The 24,055-nt window shown below is 38.1% G+C and overlaps 1 protein-coding gene across 1 annotated transcript; it reads right to left on the bottom strand.

Moving 5' to 3' along the window:
- Positions 1-16,325: 16,325 nt before the first annotated feature.
- On the bottom strand, positions 16,326-20,447 carry LOC140935620 (S-phase kinase-associated protein 2-like). Its single transcript, XM_073385190.1, has 2 exons — positions 19,064-20,447; positions 16,326-17,332 (listed from the first exon to the last, which is right to left on the bottom strand). The coding sequence occupies exons 1-2, from the start codon at positions 19,512-19,514 to the stop codon at positions 16,413-16,415; spliced, it is 1,371 nt and encodes a 456-aa protein (XP_073241291.1). The 5' UTR covers positions 19,515-20,447; the 3' UTR covers positions 16,326-16,412.
- Positions 20,448-24,055: the final 3,608 nt, after the last annotated feature.

Genomic DNA, 24,055 nt, shown 5'->3' with positions numbered 1-24,055 from the left:
AAGTGGCTGTCAATGATGGACGTCTATTAGTGAGCTCGCTCGTTAGAGAGGAACAGAATAATCTAATATGTGAATTGAGACGAGTGTAACAAAATCTGGAAGAAGAAAAAGAAAGAAGTTACAATAGGTAGTTCAACAAGTTTTAAAGGTCCTTTAACTGTCCATCACAAAGAAGTTGAAGCATACAAATCAGACTGCAGCAAGGGCGTCTGACAAAAGCGGGAATAATACTCCTTCTTTGACTGACATAATTATGGAGGGTCCTAGCAGAAATTAAAACGAATTTGGAGAAGCTGATGCTTGACAAGGAATCCCTGAATGGTAATTGTAGAGACGTAAAAGATAATTTGCAAAACACCAATCGTGACAAAATCTCGTGGTGCAATTGTGTATTTAAACTTCACTCTCAAAATCCCAAAGGCCTCATGGGATGCGTACGGAAAAGTACTCAAAAGAGGTATGAAGGTTTTTTGAGAGTACGCCTCCACAAATTCAAAACATCAGGGTTCGAAATTCCCACCAGCTAACTCGCTAAATGTGAGCCAAATTTGCGATTATAGAGTGTGCCATAGGAAAGGGAAAGAAGCCCAATAGTGCCGATGCACTAACAGATGAAGAAATAGAGGAATTCTACCGGGCAGGAGTGCTCGGAAATAAAACACCATGAGCACTTCTGAATACAGTTTGGATGAACAATTGTATCTATTTCGGCATGAGGCCTGGACAGGAGCAACAAGATATTTAGAGCTGAAAACTAATACTGACGGGCTTCGTTACGTGAAGTTTTTCACTGAGCGCCAAACAAAAATGAGATCTGGTGAAAACACAAGAATTATCAGAGAAAGCAAGCCAAAGATGTACGAAAACCTTGACAATGATGATTGCTGTCCTGTCAGCACCTATTTGGCCTATAAGCAACGTAGACCACCAGAAATGATGGCAGACGACTCTTTGTTTTATCTCGCTGTCAACACAGAAGTTCCGAAGGCAGGAAAGAAATGGTTCAAGACAGCTCCACTGGGAGTAAATTCACTTAGATCTATGGTGACAAACATGTTAGGAGCCTCCTAAGTTCATTCAGACAAGAAATTGGTCAACCACAGCACAAGAAAGCATCTGGTCCAGAAACTTGTGGATAATAATATTGCACCAAATGAAATTGTGCAAATAACTGGACACAAAATCATCAATTCACTGGATAACTACTCTGCTATATCTGACAGACGACAGCAGCACACCTCTACAGTATTATCCACAAGAGGGGAATCTTCTACTTCTGTTGCTACTTCGTCTTCGCCAAAAGTAACAGTAGATGAAATTACACCGGTATCTACAGTTCAACCCAGCACAAGTGCACGAACTTTGCCCTTTCTTTACCAGTGCCAGGTAGGAACAGTGAACATTTTCACAAATTCGCAGAATCCAAAAGGCAACGATTTTGAGAAAACACATCAGTTTAAAAGAGGGAGAATTGTTATTGATAGCAGCGATGAAAGCCAATAAATCATTCTTTGGCCTTTTTTTATGCTTTTTTCTCATCTTTTTTGCCGCCTTATGACTAACATACGGTAAAATAATTATTACTGTTATAATTCAAAGCTTTTCATTACTTATCATGTTTTGAATTTTACTTAAATGCAGATGTTTCAAAGCTTTGCTTATATTTTGTCATTGTAGAGCCCTATTCAGGGCAATGTTATTTTTCTCAAGATTATTGTAAACGATGTTCTATGTATATTGCTTAAGTACTGTGAATTTGAGCCGTCACAATTACTTTTTGGCAATTAAATATCTATTATTTTATTGATGTCTTTTTGTGTATATAATAAAAAGAACAGTACACGGCGGCTTGAAGATATGAATTTTACTTTCTCGTGGCAAAAACAATGTTTTACTCACTTGCTGCGCTCGTTCCTAAAATATTGTTTTGCCACTCGAAAATAAAATTCATATCTTCGCGCCACCATGTAATATCCATCATATAAAGCATATATTTTGCTCCATTTACGTGTATAATATTGTTCTCAGCTATTGCTTGGAGTTGGAAGAGGTCAAGTTAAAAAGCTAGAAGACACTATAAATAATTATATTCTTAGACCCTATAATCATTATTAAATATGGTTGGTATAAAAACACTAGGACAAGGAGGACAATTTCAGGCCCTGGTTTTAGTTATTGTAAGGTGAGTGTATCAATAACAAAGCCCCAAGCTACATAGGAGAATTTTTTAAAACTGAAATCTGTAATTATAATCTAAGAGGGTCGAGGACACTTTTGACTTTACTCAATCAGTATTGCTGAAATTGATTCATTCTGATCAAACAGGCTTTATTAAATGAAGATACATTAGACAAATAATGTAAGACTACTAGACAATATAATTATTGGAATATACAGACATTAAAAAATTACCAGGAATCCGTTTATTTATTGTCTTTGGAAAGGCATTTGACACAATGGAAATGGATCTGTGTACTATACAGTGATGTAGAAAGTGCGGTCTTAAACAGAGGCTATTTGACTAGTTACTTTAAAGTCTCTAGAGGCATTTGACAAGGATGCCCCTTAAGTCCTTTAATATTTGTTTTAGGTGAAGAGGTAAAGGCCCAAAAAGGAAGGCCAAAATTAGTCAATTCCAAGATGATACCACTCTCATATGGAGGGATATATTAAAGCGCTCAAAGAAAACATCAATTTTATAAAAAAATTTAGTGCCACATCAGGCCTTAAATCAAATAAGGAAAACACGAAAGCAATGTGGATTGATTCAGCCAAAAATAATGAAACTAAACCTCTAGGCTTTGAATCTTATAAAGAACTGATTAAATCCTTAGGAATTAACTTATAATTATATTACAAACATGACAACAAGCATAACTTATTTAAATTTCTTTACCAACATTTGCAAAATGGACACTAATCTGAATATAATTATGGCAAGCAAGAGACCTAACTTTATTTGCATGCACAAGGTTGGTTAAGACCTTGGGCTTATCCAAATTAGTTACATTGTATGAAAAGAGACATTCTTAAGTAACAAGAGGTTTTCTACTTTTCTGACAATAGACCACTCTCCTTGACTAAATTGAGATGTAAAGATTATCACAACTTATTTCAGGAAAGTATGTAAAATGACAGAGCCTACTGCTATTAAATGCTGGTCTAGCTTCCATCCTTACTTCCCTACTAGATGGGAACAGTCTTTCGATACAATCTATAAATCGACGGAAGACAATAAATTCAGAGATTTTGGTTACCATAGAATTTTAGTAACTAATAATGAACTAAAGAAATTCAAAATCAAAAATGAAGTTCTTTGTAAGAACCCTGATTCACTGGAACATATCTTCTTACAATGTCCTACAAATGTTAAATTTTATCATCAAATCTCATCTTGGTTTAATGTGTCCCATAATACTTCCATAAATCTTTCCCCTGAGCAAATTCTGTTGCCAAAATATAAATCCCTGGTCCTATAACTTCAGACACTGACTAGATCTATTCATCCTGTTTATTACAAAGTATGTACACCTAATTGCAATAAGGTTGTCATAGAACCCTTGCGAAATAACTTTTGGAATTCCTAGGAATTCCTAGGATTATCCTAGGAATTCCTAAGAATTCCTAGGAATTCCTAGGAATCGTAGGTGTGAATTTTCACGGTAAATTCGGACTTGGAATTCCTAGGAATTCCTAGGAATTCCCAGTTTAAAAAGTTCTGGTTTTAAATTCCTAGAAATTCCCGGAAATTCCAAATGGAAATGAAACTAGACTTGGAATTCCTAGGAATTCCTAGGAATTCCAACCTACAAGATTTTAAAGCACAAAAAATTCATAGAAATTCCCAGAAATTCCTAGTAATTCCTAGGAATTCTTAGGAATTCCTAGGAATTCTAGGAGTTTACAGGTTTAACATCATGTCATCAATCAACATCCAATGCCAGGATAGTAAAGTATATGCAAATTTAATGATTAATTACCAACTGGAGAAAGCATGGAAATTGCATTTAAACAAGTTTATGATAATAATGTTCAAAATCACATCTTATGGTACATGTTTTGTTTTTTAAAAAATTGAATAAAACAATTAAAGTCCCGAGATATAAATTGTTCTTGAGTCATTATTGAAAAATTGTGGGACACATTTGTAACTGGAATAATACAGCAAAAGAGTCTTGATTGAATTAATTTTTACAGCGGGAACATATATGTAAAAAAAGAAAAAGTCAGGCCAACTTGCTTCCAGCAAGCTTATCTGCTAAGCCCTTATTAAGCCGCTCTTTTAATTCAGGTCTCAAACTGAGAACAAAACAATGAACTGGAAACTAAAATACTTGTAGTACATGGCGTTTAAACATACTCGTTCATGACTACAGTAGAACCCCGGCGGTGACTCGAACTCTAAAGGGAAACGAAAAATAGTTCGATTTTAAGTGGGGAATTCGAGTTATCGGGGTAAAATTCAGTTAAATCTTGATGAAGAGAAAGCAAATTTAGTTCGACTTAGCGGGGAATTCGAGTTATCGGAGTTCGAGTTATCGAGGTTCTACTGTATTAAATCCGCCAGAATCTGATCGAGTATTAGCTAATTCACGTAGAATTCCATCAACCATTTGCAACAACGACTACAGTTATGTCTCCAGTAAACAAAAAGGAACCAATAAATGGTTTTCCATGCCATCTTGAAGTTTTGTGTTCGTATATCGGAACGATCTATAATTTCACTTTGATCTCCAGCTTCATTATTTGAGTACGTGGTTACCATCAGAAGACACATTACGAAGCAGGAACGTACCTTTACCTTTCACAATCCAGCTGACTTATCGTTCTGGGACATGACTGGAAGCACGTTTCATGTGTCAACAACAAAATAAATGAACAATCCGCGTTTAAAATAACGTCAATTTCGGATGCAAAATACTTGTGCTCTTGCTAATGAAAGACCGCGTGAATTTGAATTCACCAAACGGAACTTCATTTCACACTTTTCCATTGGTTCAAAAGGCGCACGTGATGACGCAATTCACTTAGCGGGGAAACTGGTAACCAGTATAGCTCAAACATGGCGGATGATTTTGCTCGATGATGAGCAAGTTGAAAAAGGCGGTCGTTTTCAGAGCTAAATAAAATATTCCAACGCTTTTGAGGTATAAGCAGAGAGAGGAAAATTTCGTATTGTTTTTCAAGAAGCGATGACCTTTTATTAGGCAAAGCCGCGATGAAAAACGTGTTGTGGACATGTTTGGAAAGCTCAGGTACGAGAAGTGCACTTTGAATAAGCTTTCAGTATCGTGCTTATTGTTGATAATTTTTTTTTAAAGATTTAAGTCGCAATAAATGTATATAGATGCTGGTTAATGTCAAGAAATCCTTGTTGTTATAGGCAATTAAAGAAATGATTATTAAAATTTTTTACGCTTTTTATTACCTTTGAACAGTTATCTTTTTTCCTAAAAATGAAGCCAGTGTTTCCAAGTTAACAATGACTTAGAATTATTGAGAATTCCTAGGAATTCCCACAAATTCTCATTGGTGTTTTAGCAATTCCTAATAATTCCCATAAGTTCCAAAGACAGTTTCCTTCAAACTTGAAATTATTGGGAATTCCTAGGAATTCCCAAAAATTCCCACTGGTGTTTTAACCCATTCCCAAGTATTCCCAAATATTCCAAGGTTTTTTATCTTTGCTCATTTGCATGTCTTGGAATAAATTGGAATTCCTAGGAATTCCTAGGAAATCCTAGGAATTCCCAGAACTCTGGGAATTCATTTCGCAAGGGAAAAAAGCAAAAAGCAAAAAGCAAAAAGTTAAATAGGAATTAACTAGCATGTAATTATCATAGCTTGCAACATTCACAACACACACGCTTACAGCTGAATATTAATCACGTAATTAATATGAGAGAAGTCATTTGCATCAGTTTCTTAATGTCATTCTCATGCAATTCAAGGCTGAATCATCTAGCGAATTTCAAACGTGCTCGAATCACAAAGCACATCGGATAACTATTAAAGAAATAATGGTTTCATTTTTTTTCAATAAATATAGCCTGGAGTAAATTCCAGGAACTCAACGCATGTTTTAGATTAGTACTAAATAGAAAAGCCAGTCTGCGTATGGTTTGCAGTGCACAATACCATCTGATCACAATTTTCAAGCAACAAAAATAAATCAGGGGCGTAGGCAGGACTTTTCATTGTGGAGAGGGTGAGGGGGTCCTCCGCCAGTTCCTCACCTGAGCCACAAACCAAGCTTCGTTTGTTAGAACATAATAGATTGGCAACTGAACGTGCGACAACTGAGACATAATATTGCTCGCGTCAATTTACCTTTTTCTTTCTCGAATTGTGCGACTTCTTTTGATGGAGAATGTTGGCTCTAAAATGACTATGGCGCCTGTCTATCTTACAGCGCGGAATTACAGAATCATCTCTTGCTATTGTGAATGAATTCTTAAATAATTGTTAAATACTGAATTAAAATACACAAATGTAAATCACATGGCTAATTTATTCCTATTTGGCTTTTTGTTTTTTTTTCTATGACAACATTATTGCAATCAGGTGTATATAGCTGTAAAATTAATGGAATACCCCTTAACCATATGCAATTCATAAACTAATTTAAGAACACAATGGAAAATAGAAAGATTAACTTGAAGTAATCATTATCTCTTATAACCTTCTCATGTGTAATTAGACTAATAATGTAAACTGTAATCAATGTTATTGTAAATTAGTATAAGTATCGTAACGTAAATAATTTCCATTTAGTTTTTTTCTTCCTTTCTCTATTAGTGTGATGTTTCTGTCCTTGTATTCTGATTTCATTATTGCAAAAAAAAATATTGATGTCTCGAACTTGCAGGGAGTTAATGCAGAATGTAGGTACATGTATAACATTGTCAGTACTGTGGAACTGTTCACCAAACTAGGTTTTCACCCTACCAAATCAATATTTAGCCCTACACAAATACTTGTATTCCTTGGTTTCATCCTTAATTCAATTACCATGAAGGAAAAGATGTCAACAGCTCACCACAAACTGTCTAAAAAAGAGAAAACCTCTTATTGTAGAGGTAGCCCAAGTAATTGGCTTTATCATTTCCAATTTCCCAGGGGCTGAGTATGATCCCCTCCATTACAGGGTATTTGAACAAGACAAAACCAATGCCCTTGCCACTAATGCAGGGAACTTCAATACGCCTATGAGGCTCTCAGCTGTGTCCCTAAAGGAACTGCAGTGGTGGATTGCCTACATGTATAAGCCCATTTCCTATCCTGTGCTTTCTGTGATCATACATTCACATACTTCAAAGAAGAAGTGGCACAGTGTGTTTAGTAATGGTAGTAAAATAGGGGGTAGATGGTCATCATCTGAAGCCCTAAAACACATCAACACACTAGAATTACAACCTTGTGCTATGTTTGGCTTGAAATATTTTGCTGAACAAAAAAAGGGATACATATCCAGCTGCAGCTGGATAATACAACTGCTGTTGTATTTTTATATCAACAACATGGGCGAATCTCATTCCCAAGAACTAGAAGAAATAGCTCTGGATTTGTGGGACTGGTCTACTGAATGTGAAATCTGGATCTCAGCTGTTCATACCTCAGGAATTTGTGATGTGGATGCAAATGACCAGTCTCGTAACCTTCACGATAAACATGAATGGGCTCTAACGGCAGAGTACAGGTATTCCATGTAATCCTACCAGAATTCACTGGGCTTAATATTGACATATTTGCCACGAGGCCTATCCATAAGCCAGATGTATACTGCTCTTGAAAGCCAGACCTAGGATGGACCTTTGTTGATGCTTTTTCATTTAACTGTAAAGCTTACAACTTTTATGCTTTTCCACCATTCAGCCTGATCCCTGCCTGATGAACAGGTTGAAGATTGTACGCTCTTAAAATAACAGAGAAAATTATCAGAGAAAATGCTGTTGAACAAAAGAAAAAGAAACCTGGGTTAAGAACGAATTAGCCTTCAGACAGCTGGGCTCAGCTTTACAAATACCCATGGATAAAAATTATTGTACCCAGACAAGAAACTTCTCCAACACCCAGGCCATCAGGAACCACACCTGCTCTGGAAAACACTCCAGTTGATGTTATATCCTGTCTCACGATAACCTTAAAAAATACAACCTTTCTGGAAAAGTTGCAGATATCATCGGGCTGTTGTGAAAGGCAGATTGATTGTTATTCCCCGCAGATCAGTGAGGCTTTTGAATTTCTGACAAGCTTATACATGTATGATAAAAACCTTAGTTACTCGACCTTGAATACTACACATGCAGCACTTTCACCACCATTTCCAAAACACTGGGACAACTTTAGTTTACTCCCCCTTACAGTATGTTTTATGATAGGACTGTTTGAAAACCAAGCACCCCAACCAAGGTACAGGGAAATATGGGATGCCCGTAACCGCCCGTGCGGATCCACGTCCTTTCTACCCCTTGTGACGTCATCAGTTTTAACGGTCAAGGACAACTTTGTCTGCTAACTTGTGCAGAGTGAAGAGATCTTTCAAACCATACCAGAATGAGCACAATTCAGTCAAGGAAACCGGAGAAAGAGGCAAAAAACCATGTAACATTGACCTGAAAATCTCCATGAAAATCTTGTTCCATTGCCCACCTACCTTTCCTTTCACCTAATCCTAAGATCCTAAAAGCTTTCCTAAAAAATATTCCCACCAAAATGAAGCCTACTAAATGCCCAGCAAGAGAAAAAAAAATGAGGCAACAAAAGCGAAAAAAGAGGGGAGGAGGGAAAGTGAAAAGTAAAAGTCAAGACTGCTGTGTCACTTTTAAACCCAAAAACTATGTCGAAATTTTGCTTTCTGCGCGTGCCCGAACTTCGCAAGCTGATATTTTGCATCTGGATCAGAAGGCCGCGAAGTGTACGACCTGTAAAGCGGTTTGTGGTAAGTTTTAGCTCTTTATAGCACGACAGTGACCAGAAAACCACTCGACTAGCTTCAAAACGCGTTTTTCGGCAAAATCTCCAGGAGCGAATGGGTTAACAGTTCTTAAATATCTGGCCACCCTTACTCCACTAGAGCAACTGTCACTCAAACACCCAATATTAAAGCTGATAATGTTGCTCTTACTGGATACGGGTCAAAGAGGACAATCAATCCACCTGTTGAATATATTGATGCTATGAACCACACAGATTCGTCACTCACATTTCAACCTACAAGTCATGCCAAAACAAACAAACCTAGATGCCCAGGGTCACCTATTGCAATCCAGGAGTTGAAGCCTGACCTGCAACTATGCCTGCTGCATAACTTCAATGCACCAAAACCTTAAGAGAATCTGAACAACAGTTCCTTACAATGGGGACTACCCTGGAATCAATGTGACACCTGTCATCACTCCTGCCTTGGAGAAAGTTGTCTACAGCCTTCATGCTCAGAGAATTGTGGTGAAGGAAGGCGGTTCATGTACAGATGCCCTAATTATGATTCAGCATAAAGTGTACAAGTTTCTGGATGATACCAATTGCGTGGCTGTTAGGGTGTTCACTATGGGTTTTAGCAAGGCATTTAATTCTCTAACAAACTTTTAATAAAGGCATCCTACCAAACCTAAATCTTGTCAATTGCAGTACAGAATGCAAAGGTGGTATATAATAATGTTAACTGTGATTGGAAGCATGTAGATACATTGTCAGCGTGCAAAGAAAGTCGTGTACGATAGCCCGGGGCTAGTGGATTTTGCTATCAAGCTAGTGAATTTTGTTCTTAACTTGCGCGACAGGCAAGTGCTGTTTTTTAGGGAATTTCAAATTATAGAAGGATTGTAATCAATCCTGCTAATCAAAAAGGGTTTGGGTCTAGCTGAAATGACTTGTGGGCTGGTACATGCTCGCTACAGCTTGCCCAAATGACAGGCTGTAAAACTGACTTTCTTTGCAACCTGATTGTAAGGGTACTACACAAGGAAGTGTAAGCAGAGCATATTTATTTAGTACCTTTCTGAATGACTTAGAGATTACTGTGGATGGAGAGACTGTATGCTTTAAATATGCCGATGACTGTACAATAATGTTGTTTCTGTATTTGCCAACAATGACTCAGCACCTGAACTTATTAATAAGTTCTCAGAGTGGTATAGTAGCAATTTATCAAAACGTAATCCCTGTAAGTGTAAGGAGCTTGTTTTCCGAAAGAAGAGACATAACATCTCCCACCCATGGGGATTTTTAATCAAAATAAACTTTATGTCCTAACAATACAACACTTTTGATTGTATTCGTACAATATAGGAGGTGATTTCTCTTCTCACACCCACAGCGTTAAGAAATGGCCTTGCGCATGCACTATGCTATCTCATGTGATCTCCACACTCTGTTCATCACATTATAGAATTCCCATCAAACTTCAACTTACAGGTTAAGTCTTGTTTAATTTTCCAATTCTGATTGAACTTTTACCTCAGGGGGACAGTGTCCTTTACACAAATCCACACATGCGTACTTGAGAAATTGGTAGGATTTGTTCTAAAGATTGTCTGTTACATATGTACAAGTAAAAGCCATTTGTAGTGTCATGACGCGACCTTTTATTGTGCATCACAAAAAATACAGCACTTTGACTTGTGGAATGTGATAAATTCAAAACATTCTTGAAATGTTCAGGCAATCCATTAAAAATGGAGGGAGATTGGGGAAATTCATGCAAACAGATTTGTCGCCACAAAGAATGGACCCTGACTTATTATCATTCCTTTCTAGATTTATCTGAAAAGTTTTTCCATTCAAAAGCTTTCTTTTTTTAAGTTTACTCTGTATATAAAGAATGTCAAAAAAGTTTACCAAAGACTACTTCAATGTGCTGCTCAACTGGGAAATCATTGACCTAACCATGTCCAGGTAAGCTGAAGAAAACTATTAGCAGCACGTGTGTCACAGCATCAACAAGAATTTTGCAGGAAATTTACCCATAGTGAACAGATGCAGTATTGTTTTCAATGACAAACATTAAAGATATAGAGAACAACTGAAAGCAAATAAATGCTGACTAAAATGGTTTGTTCCATTCCCATGCTCATGATTTTAAAAAAGGGAAAAACTCAAAAGTCAAGGGAACGGATCTAACTGCCTCCAAGCAAGAGTTTACAAGATGGAGATGGTCAAACAGGCTACCTGATGGGGAGAGTTGAAAAAACTGACCCCCACTCCGCGGACTACTCTACGGACTACTCCGCGGACTACTCTACGGACTAGTCCGCGGATTACCATGCGGACTACCCTAACTAATCAACCAAATTTACTTTCACGGAGAAAAGAGTTAGAAGAAGCGTACCTGCCTACAAGATCACACTTGATAAACAGCCGCCATCTTGATTTTCGCCATTTTACTCGACCCAGCCCTTCTTCTTCATTGCTACGTCCATTGCAGCTTCCGTTCTTGGATCGTCACGCAACGCTTCTCTCCAAACCTCGCGTGACGATCCAAATAACGACTGCGTGCCCTACGTAGGAGAATACGTCTCCAAGGGCCTTGTGGGCCAGGTGAATCCAAAAATATGGTGACTTCCAAGCACGGCTATAAGTAAGTTCTTAAAAACATTTTTAAGCTGAATATAACAAAAACTGTTACCAGCGCCAATAGTGGTCATCGATTGGCTGAACGGCGTGCTCTGACTTGTGGCCGATGAAGACTGGGGCGAGGCTAAAGGAGAGCTGGGTCGAGTAAAATGGCGAAAATCAAGATGGCGGCTGTTTATCAAGTGTGATCTTGTAGGCAGGTACGCTTCTTCTAACTCTTTTCTCCGTGAAAGTAAATTTGGTTGATTAGTTAGGGTAGTCCGCATGGTAGTCCGCGGACTAGTCCGTAGAGTAGTCCGCGGAGTAGTCCGTAGAGTAGTCCGCGGAGTCGGGTCAGTGGGTAGTCCGCGGAGTGGGGGTCAGTTTTTTCAACTCTCCCTACCTGATGATCTCTTTCAGAGACTCTTGTGGAAGTACTTGATCAAACCACTGCCGCTTTCTCTCCAGGAATCTATGCGGCAGTTAAGACAATTCCATTACTTAACCTATTTGGTGTGTGCTGCTGAATGCAGTTTCACCTCAATGAAAAGAATAAAAACTTTGCTATGTATTACAATGAAAGATGAGCGATTCCATCCTTGGCGATTTATAAACACAAAGATGTTAATGTTGATAACATCATCACTAAATTTGTGCAACAAAAGGGGAGGTGCGTCGCCTTCTGTTTGTAAACATTTCAGTACCAGCTCAAAGAAGAATGTTTTAAAGGATTTGTTAACATCACAATCTTTTGTAAACAAGCCTGTAAACTTCTGCTCTGCCCCTGTGTATCTTTCCTGATTATTGTAATCTGAGTTTTCCGTAAAAGGCTTTAATGGTGTAAAATCGATCGTCACACATTCCTACATGTAAGTTCTTCACTGAATGATTTGAATGTGTTGGTGTCGTAAAAGCTTGACAAACGAAATATGTTTCAGCAAATCAGATGAATGAAGTAAAAAACATGCACTTACTGTCAAAATGTTTGTTATTGCAGTTATTTTTTCAGGCATATTATTCATAAGATTACACATGATTACATGATTTTTGCTTGGATAATTTTGAATAAATAACCACTTGTAAATTTTTTAAAAATTACTCATGCTCGTTTATTGTTTAAATATTTAGGTGTATGGAAGTGGAATTTTCTCTGACACAACCCAGCTGGCATATTGATTTGAAAAGTAGGCTAAGTTAAATAAGCACACAAAAATACTTTACAAAAGGCTCCATAGAACTTGACTTTTAGTGCGTTCAGAGGACACAAGTCTAAAAAACACCTGGGCAAACGACGTTAAACGCTGCACTCTAACTGCTTTCGGAATTTAGCAATTGATCGACGAAACAGAAGTATTAAGTTACATTTGTCAAATAAGACAGATAAAAAGGCAAGCCCCTTCTTTTTCGGCAGTGTTCTAGACGACGTGTTTAAAGGAAATTTCGGAAAGTTTACAGTACAATTACTCCACTTCTCTTTAAAAATTAGGCAATTACGTCGCTAAGATCTAAGAATACCTCGAAAGACTTACATGTGTTGTTGATCCTCGTGGTACGGTTGTCCTTCGGAACGCGCTTTCAACATGCCATGAAGAATGTCAAGCAGGTCTTGAAACTTTTCGCTCCACCGAAAACATGAAGTGCTTTCTGAGCATCTCTTGGTTATATAGTTGCATTTCAGCAATGGGTTTGAATTCCGATACAATGAACTGCTCACCAACTTTCAGCTGTTTGCATGAGGCTAGTTCAGCTGCCTATGCATAGCACGATAACAAAACGAGAAAACACTGGGGACGAGCGCTCGCGTAGTGAGAGCCTCCATTAAACACACTCAGCGGATTTACCTTCGATGAGCCGTAGGTACCTCATGTATTGGGACATGTATTGTACCGATTTTACCTACTTGACTTATACCTTCACTCTTTTTGCTTGGTTCTTTGTCGCCTTGTAGCTCTGTTCTTTGTTACCTTGTTACTCTGTTACCTTGTCACCCTGTTACCTTGTTACTCTGTTACCGTGTTACTCTGTTACCTTGTTACCTTGTTACTTTGTTACCTTGTTACCTTGCTCCTTTGTTACCTTGTTACCTTGTTACCTTGTTACTCTGTTACCTTGTTACCCTGTTACCTTGTTACTCTGTTACCTTGTCACCCTGTTACCGTGTTACTCTGTTACCGTGTTACTCTGTTACCTTGTTACTCTGTTTCCTTGTTACCCTGTTTCATTGTTACCTTGTCCCTTTGTTACCTTGTTACTCTGTTACCTTGTTACCTTGTTACCCTGTTACCTTGTTATCTTGTTACTCTGTTACCTTGTTACCTTGTTACTCTGTTACATTGTTACCGTGATGCTCTGTTTCCTTGTTACTCTGTTTCATTGTTACCTTGTTACTCTGTTACCTTGTTACCTTGTTACTCTGTTACCTTGTTACCTTGTTACCCTGTTACCTTGTTACCCTGTTACCTTGTTACTCTATTACCTTGTTACCTTGTTACCCTGTTACCTTGTTACCCTGTTACCTTGTTACCTTGTTACTCTGTAACAAGGGTAACCAGGTAACAAGGTAACACGGTAACAAGATAATAACGTAACAGGGTAACAAGGTAACAGAGTAACAAGGAAACAAGGTAACAGAGTAACAAGGAAACAAAGTAACAGAGTAACACGGTAACAAGGTAACAGAGTAACACGGTAACAAGGTAACAGAGTATCAAGGTAACAGGGTAACAAGGTAACAGAGTAACACGGTAACAAGGTAACAAGGTAACAGGGTAACAAGGTAACAAGGTAATAGGGTAACAAGGTAACACAGTAACAAGGTAACAAGGTAACAGAGTAACAAGGTAACAGGGTAAGAAGGGTAACAAGGTAACAGGGTAACACAGTAACAAGGAAACACAGTAACAAGGTAACAAGGTAACAGGGTAACAGGGTAACAAGGTAACAGAGTAACAAGGAAACAAGGTAACAGAGTAACACGGTAACAAGGTAACAGAGTAACACGGTAACAAGGTAACACAGTAACAAGGTAACAAGGTAACAGGGTAACAGGGTAACAAGATAACAAGGTAACACAGTAACAGGGAAACAAGGTAACAGAGTAACACGGTAACAAGGTAACAGAGTAACATGGTGACAAGGTAACAGAGTAACAAGGTAACAAGGTAACAGGGGAACAAAGTAACAAGGTAACAGGGTAATAAGGTAACAAGGTAACACAGTAACAAGGTAACAAGGTATGTCTTATCTGTAACTGGAAAATGGATGTTGGATCAGATTGACGAATTCACGCAATGATTTCTGACCTGAAGATTTTAAGAAAGTAGTCCGTTATTTACTTCCCCTTTTAAGTTTGTATGAAATATAGCTGAAAGAGCCGCTACTGAAAGAGTTAAGAAAGAATAAATGAATTTCATAAGGGATATTCCTCCATCACGGACATTATTATGAAAATACTATTACTCAAACATGGGAGTCATAGAAAGTAGTAAATATCCGTAAATGCTATACACTACTTTTTTTGAAATCTTTGACGAATTTACGGTTCTTAATTTTCGTTTTCCGGTTGGTTACATAGAACACATATTTATTGATTCCTTGACGATATTTTTAAAAGGATGAGGATATGAAAGGGTATTTTTAAAAGTATATATATTTTTTAATATTTTGCTAATGTTTGTCATTAAGAGTGTTCCAGTGGAGTTCCGACCCCTCAGTAGGATGCTCCGGGGTGTACATATTTTCTGTGATATTGTGAAAACTTTGGTGTGAAAGGTGGCGATTATCTTCCCTTAATCTCCTACCAACGGCTCCTTTTTTCTTAGCTTAGCCCTGGATTTTTCGTAAACAAATGGAACAATTTGAAAGAAATAAGTTCCTTTTGTCTGAAAATGGATCGTTAAACACGAAAAACACTCAGCATACTCCATAAAAAACCTTCTAGATTGTATCACCCGTTGAACAAAGATACTGTGACACATCTCCACAAGAGGACGGTATTTATCATTTCGCTCACTATTACTAAAAAGTAATTGTTAAAAGTATATCTTGGAGACGTCTCAGAAGGAGATATATATGCATGTTGGTTTTCTTGTGGAGTGCGTTTCCGATAATTTATTTGGTTTCAACTTTCAGCCTCGCTTTCATGATAAACTTATTTTCACTGTAAGCAAAGACGACAGAAACGGCAGCGAAAACGTCATCCAAAAAGTGCGGAATTCGCGCTGTTCATCGCTGCTATTCCAACTCTTTTAATTTGTCAAATGTTGGCGAGTTTTTTAGGACCACGAACTACTTAGCCAACAAGAGGGTGCTTTAATCTATCAAATTCCCTCGTCAAACCTTTTCTGTCCTCTGGGTTGAGCAAAACGGCCCTAGCTCCCGGACTATTGCAAGATAAAATGAAACATCGTTTACGCAAGATCTTAAGCCAGCTCCTGATGTCAACATCAGCAGTGAAAAGCTGATGTTTTATTAGCTGCTTCCTTTTGAATTCATAACTGTTAAGAATTTGAAATTCTTAATCTAATTTCCAGACCCCTTGCATCATTTTGTATAAAATTAATAGTCTCGTCATAACCTTTAACTGTCGCTTTAGATCACTTTTGAGAAATCATGACTAGCAAACGAAACGTGAAGTTTGTATAAAAATGCGAAAGCTCACAGAGTTAAAAAGCAAATATGTAAATGTGACGACTATTTCCTTTCTTTTACTATAAATGGGAACATTTTACTTCACACCTCAAATTCAGCGGAATCAGGAGTGTTTTGTTATCTTATTTCATTGTTCTTTCATATACTGGTGAAAAAGCCCTACCTATGACAATCTCAATCTATGTGTTATGTAACAGTATTGTATAATCCTATAACTTGACATTATCAAGACTGTTTTGAGGTCCTGGAAGAAAAAAGTGTTTATTTTCTGCTACCAATATGTCGTCTCTATCGCACACATGATACCCTAAGCTCCGTATAGACACAACTAAATTGTTCACGAACAAACCGTTTAAAATAACTTCCTTGAGCTTACGGCATCTTTGAAGCAAAAATACAAAGGAGCGCTGGATTTCGAAGTTGTTTGTCGAGTGAAAATAATTAACACATATCACTTGTAAGTCAATGCAATTTCTTGCAAGCGAACGTATAATGTTCTCTGTACCCAAGAGTTCGTTACCTGCAAAGCTTAACTGTTGAAGCCGGGGTGTACGGGGTAAAAAGGTCTCAAAATAAACAAACGCTAATGGAATAGATGAAATATCTAAGCAGGTAACACTCGGACAGTGAAAGAGCAAATCACTGACGCTTTGAACGGTAACTGGATAGCGTCGATGAAGAAAGAAAACCTCTAACAACGGAAAGCCGTCCACTATGAGACGAAGAATTTCATCGGTCAGCGCGCACTTTAAGTAGCGCAGGCGCTTTAGTTTTGGTAATACCGCTGAAAGGCCGGAAAATGACAGTCGATAACAGCTTAGCACGTTTAACTCGATGATATTGGTGTTTTCCCAGTCGGCTGTTCCTAGGCATTCGTCTTTTATATGGGTCCCTTCTAATATGAGCGTCTTTAGCTTTGGGCAGTTACTCAATAGACTTGATAATGATTTCCCTTGGATGTTGCGACACTTTGCGAGCGTTAAAGATTCCATAAAGGGGCAGTTCTCAGCAACAATCTGGATACTATCATCAGTGACCCAGTCACATTGTGTACAGTCTAAGAAACGGAGCTGGTGTTTTCTGCTGAAAATGCTTCTAAACAGTCGAGGACTGATACAACAGTGAAGACCTGCAGAACGAAAATAAAAAGAAGATGGAGCAATTTTCAGTTCGAACAATAAACCTGTTTTTAAATTACTCAACTTCATTTTATTTTTCGAAATGACTCTGAACTTTCTTAAATTTCGAAATAAATTGGAAAAAGCAAAGTGCATAATTTAAAATATCCTCTTAACACTAGAAAAAGCAAAACACCTATTTATAAATTAACCTTTAAGAGGTAAAACGTTGTCACAATCGAAGATACAAAAAGAAACTGAAAAAAACTAAAACCAGATTTTTTTACTTATCGATACATTGGTTGTTACATTAACATTGATATTTTCATTTTTTTCAGTGAATTTTCGACACGGGTATTAAATTTCGCGAGAATTTAAATTCAGTGTGTCTTTAATTCCGCAGTTTCTTAACAATCGAGAAAAAAGCGAAATGAAAGACCCGCGACATCAAGTACCAATAAAGTACATAAGTTCTTGCGCGCCTTCGCCTTTTCTGTATACAGCTATTTCGAGAAAGGCTCTCGGAAAAAAGTACACGCGGTATTCCAGAAAGGTAATATGGGATATGACCCATACACTGTTTCTGACATTGTAGCTGTCCAACTTACCTTTGCTGCTTCGCTTTAGCACTAGGAAACATAGCCCATCGCCTCTAGTGCCATCCTTTCAAAATTTCTAAGAAGAAAAGTGATCTCAAAACCACCCACAATACCTTTCGGGATTGTCGCGTGCTTTTTTCCGACAACCTTTTTCGAAATAACTGTAGACGCCTATAACTCAGCCTAATTAAGGAGTTTAAGCCCTGCTTACCTCATTCCCAGGGCTTTTTCCATAGAAAATAGGAGGGGCGGGAAGACCCTGAGTAAGAGCTTGATGGGATAGTGCTGATTAGTAGAGAAATTCTCTCTACGGGTGGACTGGTCTGGCTGGCTAGGGCCGACTCATTACATCCGCCCTAACTGTTCAATCACTTTGGCGATTTGTGTGCTTTGTTTAATTGATCGAGAAATGTCACACAGTTTGACCAATCAGGAAAAAGTAAGCCTATCGATATTTGCTGACATTCATCTTCATGTGCGTGGAGCTCAGAATTACTCTTCATCTCCATGAGGTGATTGACGATTGTAATTATGCTACATCGTACTACGCTTTCTGCATTAGCTTAAATTTATGTGAATCTGTGGGTTGTGCGTGGATTGCATGATTTCCAAACTGAATTTCTACACTTTCTATCCTTTTTTTTATGAGAAATAATGAACTGCGTTCCGTGCGTTATTCTAAAAGCTACGTACAATAAAACAATCAAGAAATTCGTTTCTTTGGGAGGTTATCGGTAACAGTTACGGTAGACTTTCTCAAAGTCCGTCGCTTCTTGTCTCCGATTCCAGTAGTAGACTCCAGCTCTCTCCGTCGCTCGCTTTGCCGCCGAAAACATTAAGAATTTGTAGCTTGAGCTTTGCGCTCGAGAAAAACCGCGTGCTCGACATGTGAGCAAGTCTAAAGTTAAGGTATCTATAATTTTTAACATTAAAACATCATCCAATAATTGTTTATTAAATGCTCGTAAAATGAACCCTGTCAATGTGACAACTCAAGGGACGCCAGATCTGAAGAAAATCGATGAATTGTTAGATCAGTAACACTTTCTTTGGGAAATACCAATGAAAAAATTTGCTAGTAACAAGCGATCAATACATCTTCTCCTTGTTATCTGCGCTAAACAAAGACACCGATTTACTTACCTAGATATTTCAAGTTGTATGCTTTTTGCAAGATATCCTCAATTCCAGCAGCGAATCCACTTGCGTTTCTTAAATCCAGAAATATTAAGGTTTCCACCTGATCCACTGTCCTTTCAAACCAAGGCCCGATGGAATGGAATCTGCTGTTGTTCAGACTTAAACTTTGCAGTCGATGGCAGGTTTCAAATATGGTTTTTAAAATCTCCGTGGTCACCAAATTCTTACTGAGGTTGAGTTGTCTACCGAGGGGTGCAAACATAGTATTCAAAAGCCTCAGTATAATATCCTCTCTCAGCGATCTGGCGTACGGTTGGAGATCAAGGCATGACCAGAGAGAGCTGTCACGTGACAGTCTTTTCCAGGTCCGACAAACAAGAGCAGCTCTGAGAAGATCTTTCTGAGAAAGAAAAGAAAACACCTCCAACCAAACGTCATCTGGTAAGGAATCCATGGTTGCCACTTGCAGTTTTTAGCTGATTCTTCATTTGAAATAATCATTAATTAGTGTATTTTTATGGGTAGGAAGAGAAATTATATCTCAACTTCAAGTAACTTGTAACCAGTAGTAAAAGAATTTTGCTAGAAATGCTGTTTTTGTGACGTATATAACATGCGCGCGCAAACAAACGTCACGAGAAAGGTAAAGTTTAATGGCAACGCTGAAGTAACAGTTCCATTCACAGGATAAAGTGATATTTCTTAGTCCCTGTGTAGCACCTGCCAAGACGAACGGAGGGGGCACACACAAACTCTCTCGAACCACGTGACCGGAAACACGTAGGCCGTGCGGAATAATGAGACCTAGGAACTAGTCAAATTGTGATTTACTTTACGACGAGGCTCAATAAAAAGAAAAGAGTCCACATCTGAATAGATTTTTCCGTGCATACCAAACGGTGATCTTCATCTAAGAATTTCTACTGAAGGGAAAAGAGGCCAATGTGAGGGAAACAAAGACTACCCAAATAAATGGACTGAGGAATTCAGGAAAGAACATTTCCTCAAAGTATGACACCGCGTAAATACCGTTTTTGCAATTTGCCGCACGCATTTCAGAGTGTTACATTCATTGCCATACTGACGTTGACGAGAATACGCGCGCATAAACTTTACGGAAAGGGCAGGCGTCACAGGCTGATTTAGCAATTGAACGGGAACGTCAGTTGACAACGACGCGCGCAAACCAAATAACTGGCTTGACTAATGGCAGAGTGGCAAATTGGGCACTGGAAGTCGAGATTAGTCCTTTCCGCGCACTTTCCCGTCGTCAAATGACGTTCCCGTTCTGTTGCTAAATCAGCCTGATAAATATATTGCCCAACATCGCAATTATAAAAAGTATGTCCACGGCTAAAGCCTCCATAAAATGCACAGTCATCAACATGAGCAGCTAGATGATGTGGTGTAGTACTGCATAACGTATCCACAAAACTGTCAAGAAAACCGATCCCCTTCAATCTAATTTTATTTCCTATTCTGTGAATTATTTTTCTTTCGCATGCATAACACCTCTAGACATCAGTGTACCTAATACATTAATCGTGTTTTCACCGGCTGCACAATCAAAAGTTAAACAAAAATTCAGTGATAAAGTAACATTACTCTCCTTTTCGAAGAGCCCTTTTTCCCTGGAGAGATGGTTACAGGTAACGAGCTGATCATGAACTCACTTTACACATCGAATATGATTATTCAAAACGCTTTACTGAGACTCTGTGAGAAAAGAGGAAGCTTTCTCGGAGCCTGCCGACCGAATATAAGATTGCGTTCTATTAGGAAACCTGGATTTGCAAAACTGTTCTCGTGAACAGCGGTCTTTTTTTGCTAATTATGCGCGCGCGTGCAAGACCACTGTTCATAAGGACAGTCAGTTTCAAATCCCTTTTCGGATTTCCCAATCGAACAGTAAATAGGAAATCCAAAAACAGATTTCTCACCGTTGAAATCCGTTTTTGGATTTAGCGTTTTTTTGCAAATCCGAAATCCGGATTTTAAAATCTAAATCCAGATTTCCCAATCGAACGCACCCTACGTATTGGACAACAAGTCATTTTCCATTCAAACACCTTGGAAATGAAAACGACTTATGTACAACATGCACTGGATGCAAAAAAACGTGGCCGTAATAAATTACATCTTACAGCTATAAAACGAAGACGTCAATTCATAAAATCTGCTATGATAGAATTTTTTTGGGGAGGGAGGACTTGCCAGAGGGTTATAAATTAAAGGGGGGTTCCTCTTTAGGTCCCATATATCAATTTATTTTTCTCCACTAGGAAAAAAGGTACGTACATGTAGAGTACACAACCAGGTATTAAATAGAAACTAAGGCAAAACTGGCTGATAACAAATCAATTCTTTTTTTTTTTTTTTTGAAATTATTTATTTGCGTCACTTTATAATTACATTACTTACATATAAAGCATATAGATACATGATTACATTGCTACTATACAATAATTACTTAACAGTCCAGATATATAATACAGAGTAGCGAAAGTTACTTAAGTACGCGCACACCCACACACGCACACACACGCACCACGCACGATTACTGATTATCCGCCTAGAAACGTCCTGAAAGGGCCCCTAGAGAGTTAGCGCGATTGCTGTTCTCCGTACATCTCAACAAAGGAAAAAAGACTAAAGATCATTTTCCTGGATAAACGCTCCCCATTTTGCATTGAAATTTCTTAAAGTCCCAGTTTTAATGGCATAACGTCTTTCATAATCAAGACAATTTAGAAGGTTCGAAAAAAGAGTTCCCATGAAGGGTTAAAGCCTTTTTGATTGGAGAAATAGATGTGATACCTCGCGATTAAAAGTGCATGATGGAAAAGTAGGTTTGTAGTATCGTTCACGAGGCCTATGCAAGTCAAAAAGGAGAATTCTTCGTTAAGAAAGCAAGAGCTTTTTTTCATCCGGTTACTGATTTCATTCCAAAAAGATTTAACGAAAGGGCATTCCCAAAAGATGTGCAAAAGAGTTTCCGAGCTTTCTTTACAGAAACTGCATTGATCATTAGATTTGATTCCAATTTTAAAAAGGAAATAGTTCGTCGCCAATTTTCTATGCAGAAGTTTAAATTGAAATACGCGTAATTTAGATTCGTTGGTACATAGGAAAGCAAGGGTATATGACTTACCCCAATCAATCGTTTCAAAGTCGCAAAAGTTGCAGTCTGTCAGCCATTTTTCCTGACTTTTACAAGGGATAGAGGCGGTTTGAGTTAGAAAAGATTTGTAAGCTATTTTACAGAAAGCTTCAGAGGATAATAGGCTTCTGGTGTCGGTTTTAGCACCGTTCATTTGTGGACAATGGTTTTTACGTTTTATATTCGAGATGGCACATATCACTCCGTGGTACTGTAGAAAGTGAGCTTTTATCGCAAACTTTTCCCTGAAAGCATCAAACGTTAAAAATTGTGAATCCTCTTCCAAAAGGTCATTTACGAAATAAATACCTGCCGTGGACCAGTTACGATAGTGGATAGGCTTGTTGTCAATACGTATAAGAGAGTTGTACCATATTGGTGTTTCGCCGAGGTTGGAAAGTTGTTTTTTAAAATTCAGAAGTGACCACGTTTCGATAAGCTCTTTAGTAAAGGGGTCTTCTATTCCCAGGGAGGCAACATCATCCGAATTAAGGTTACCTTGCAAAAGAAGGTTAATGTCGTGACTTATTAGGGAGAACTCTACAAACAGCTTCCATTTTCCTCTGTTATGAGGATCTAGGTATCGTTGAATCCATTTCGCTTTAAGAGCGCGATTGAAACATTGTAAATCTAGCATTTTGAGACCACCTTCGGCAAAGTCGTTGATTATTTCTGTTCTTTTGACCTTATCTTGTTTGCCATCCCATAGGAACTTAAAGAAAACATCTTTTATTTCTTTAAGTTCATGATGCGCCGATGGTAGAGGGGACAAGATGTAAACTAGCTGTGAAGCTAGCAAACTCTTAATGACCGTTATTTTCCCAAGAAGGGTTAATCTTCTGAATTGCCAAATATCAACTAACCTACAAATCTTTTCCTTTTTTTCTTCATAGTTCAGTGTTAAAGATTCGCCTTTAGTTGTAGAGAACCAGACCCCTAAGGCTTTAACTTTATTAACAGGCCACATAATATGTTGAAAACCTGGGATTACTCTTCTTTGCAAACGTGAAGAGCCAATCCAAAGAGCCTCTGTTTTTTCGTAATTGATTCGTAAACCAGAGATAGTTGCGAAAGAATCTAAAAGACTAAAAGACTGGTGAACTGAGTTGTCTGAGCCATCTAGGATCAAGGTTGTATCATCTGCGTACTGACTTAGTTTACATTCTGTGCCTAAAACACAAATGCCTTTGATTTGATCGTGGTTTCTTATCGCATTTCCTAGTATTTCAACACATAAAATGAATAAATACGGGGACAAAGGACAACCTTGTCTGACACCTCTAGTAAGATTGAAAAAGGCGGAAGACCAACCGTTATTTTGAATGCAGCTGCTTATATCGTTATAGAATAATTTAACCCAGGTAATCAAGGAGTCACCAAAGTTATAATAGCGGAGAGTTTTTTCAATAAAGTTCCATTCCAAAGTATCGAAGGCTTTCTCGAAATCTATAAAAAGTAAAATGCCAGGGATGTTCTGGCTTTCAGCGTAAGTTATTATACTGTCTATTAACCTAACATTTTCACCAATTGATCTACCTTTGAGAAAGCCCGTTTGATCATTGTTTATCAAATCAGGTAAAACTTTTTTTATTCTTTCTGCAATTGCTTTTGTTGCAATTTTGTAGTCGCAGTTTAAAAGGCTTATAGGTCTCCAGTTTTTTAGATGCTGCAGCGGTTTGTCTTTCTTTGGTATCAGGGTTATCAATCCCCTGCGCTGCGAGAGAAAGGTGACCCTGGGTAAAAGACGAGTTTAAAGCGGCGAGTAAAAAGGTAGACAAATCGTCCCAAAAAACTTTATAAAATTCTGCTGGAAAACCGTCCGTCCCAGGCGATTT

Source organism: Porites lutea, chromosome 1 (assembly GCF_958299795.1).
Source record: "Porites lutea chromosome 1, jaPorLute2.1, whole genome shotgun sequence".
In the NCBI taxonomy this organism is placed as follows: Eukaryota; Metazoa; Cnidaria; class Anthozoa; order Scleractinia; family Poritidae; genus Porites; species Porites lutea.
Note: the sequence above shows the minus strand (reverse complement) of the source record. Positions and strands in the feature narration are given on the sequence as shown.

Bases quoted from the DNA above. Each gene is read 5' to 3' on its own strand.
- LOC140935620 (XM_073385190.1), bottom strand. From the start codon at position 19,514: ATGGATTCCTTACCAGATGACGTTTGGTTGGAGGTGTTTTCTTTTCTT. The intron at 17,333-19,063 runs GTAAGTAAATCG...TTCGTTCTGCAG, and splicing joins ATACAACTTGAAATATCTAG to GTCTTCACTGTTGTATCAGT.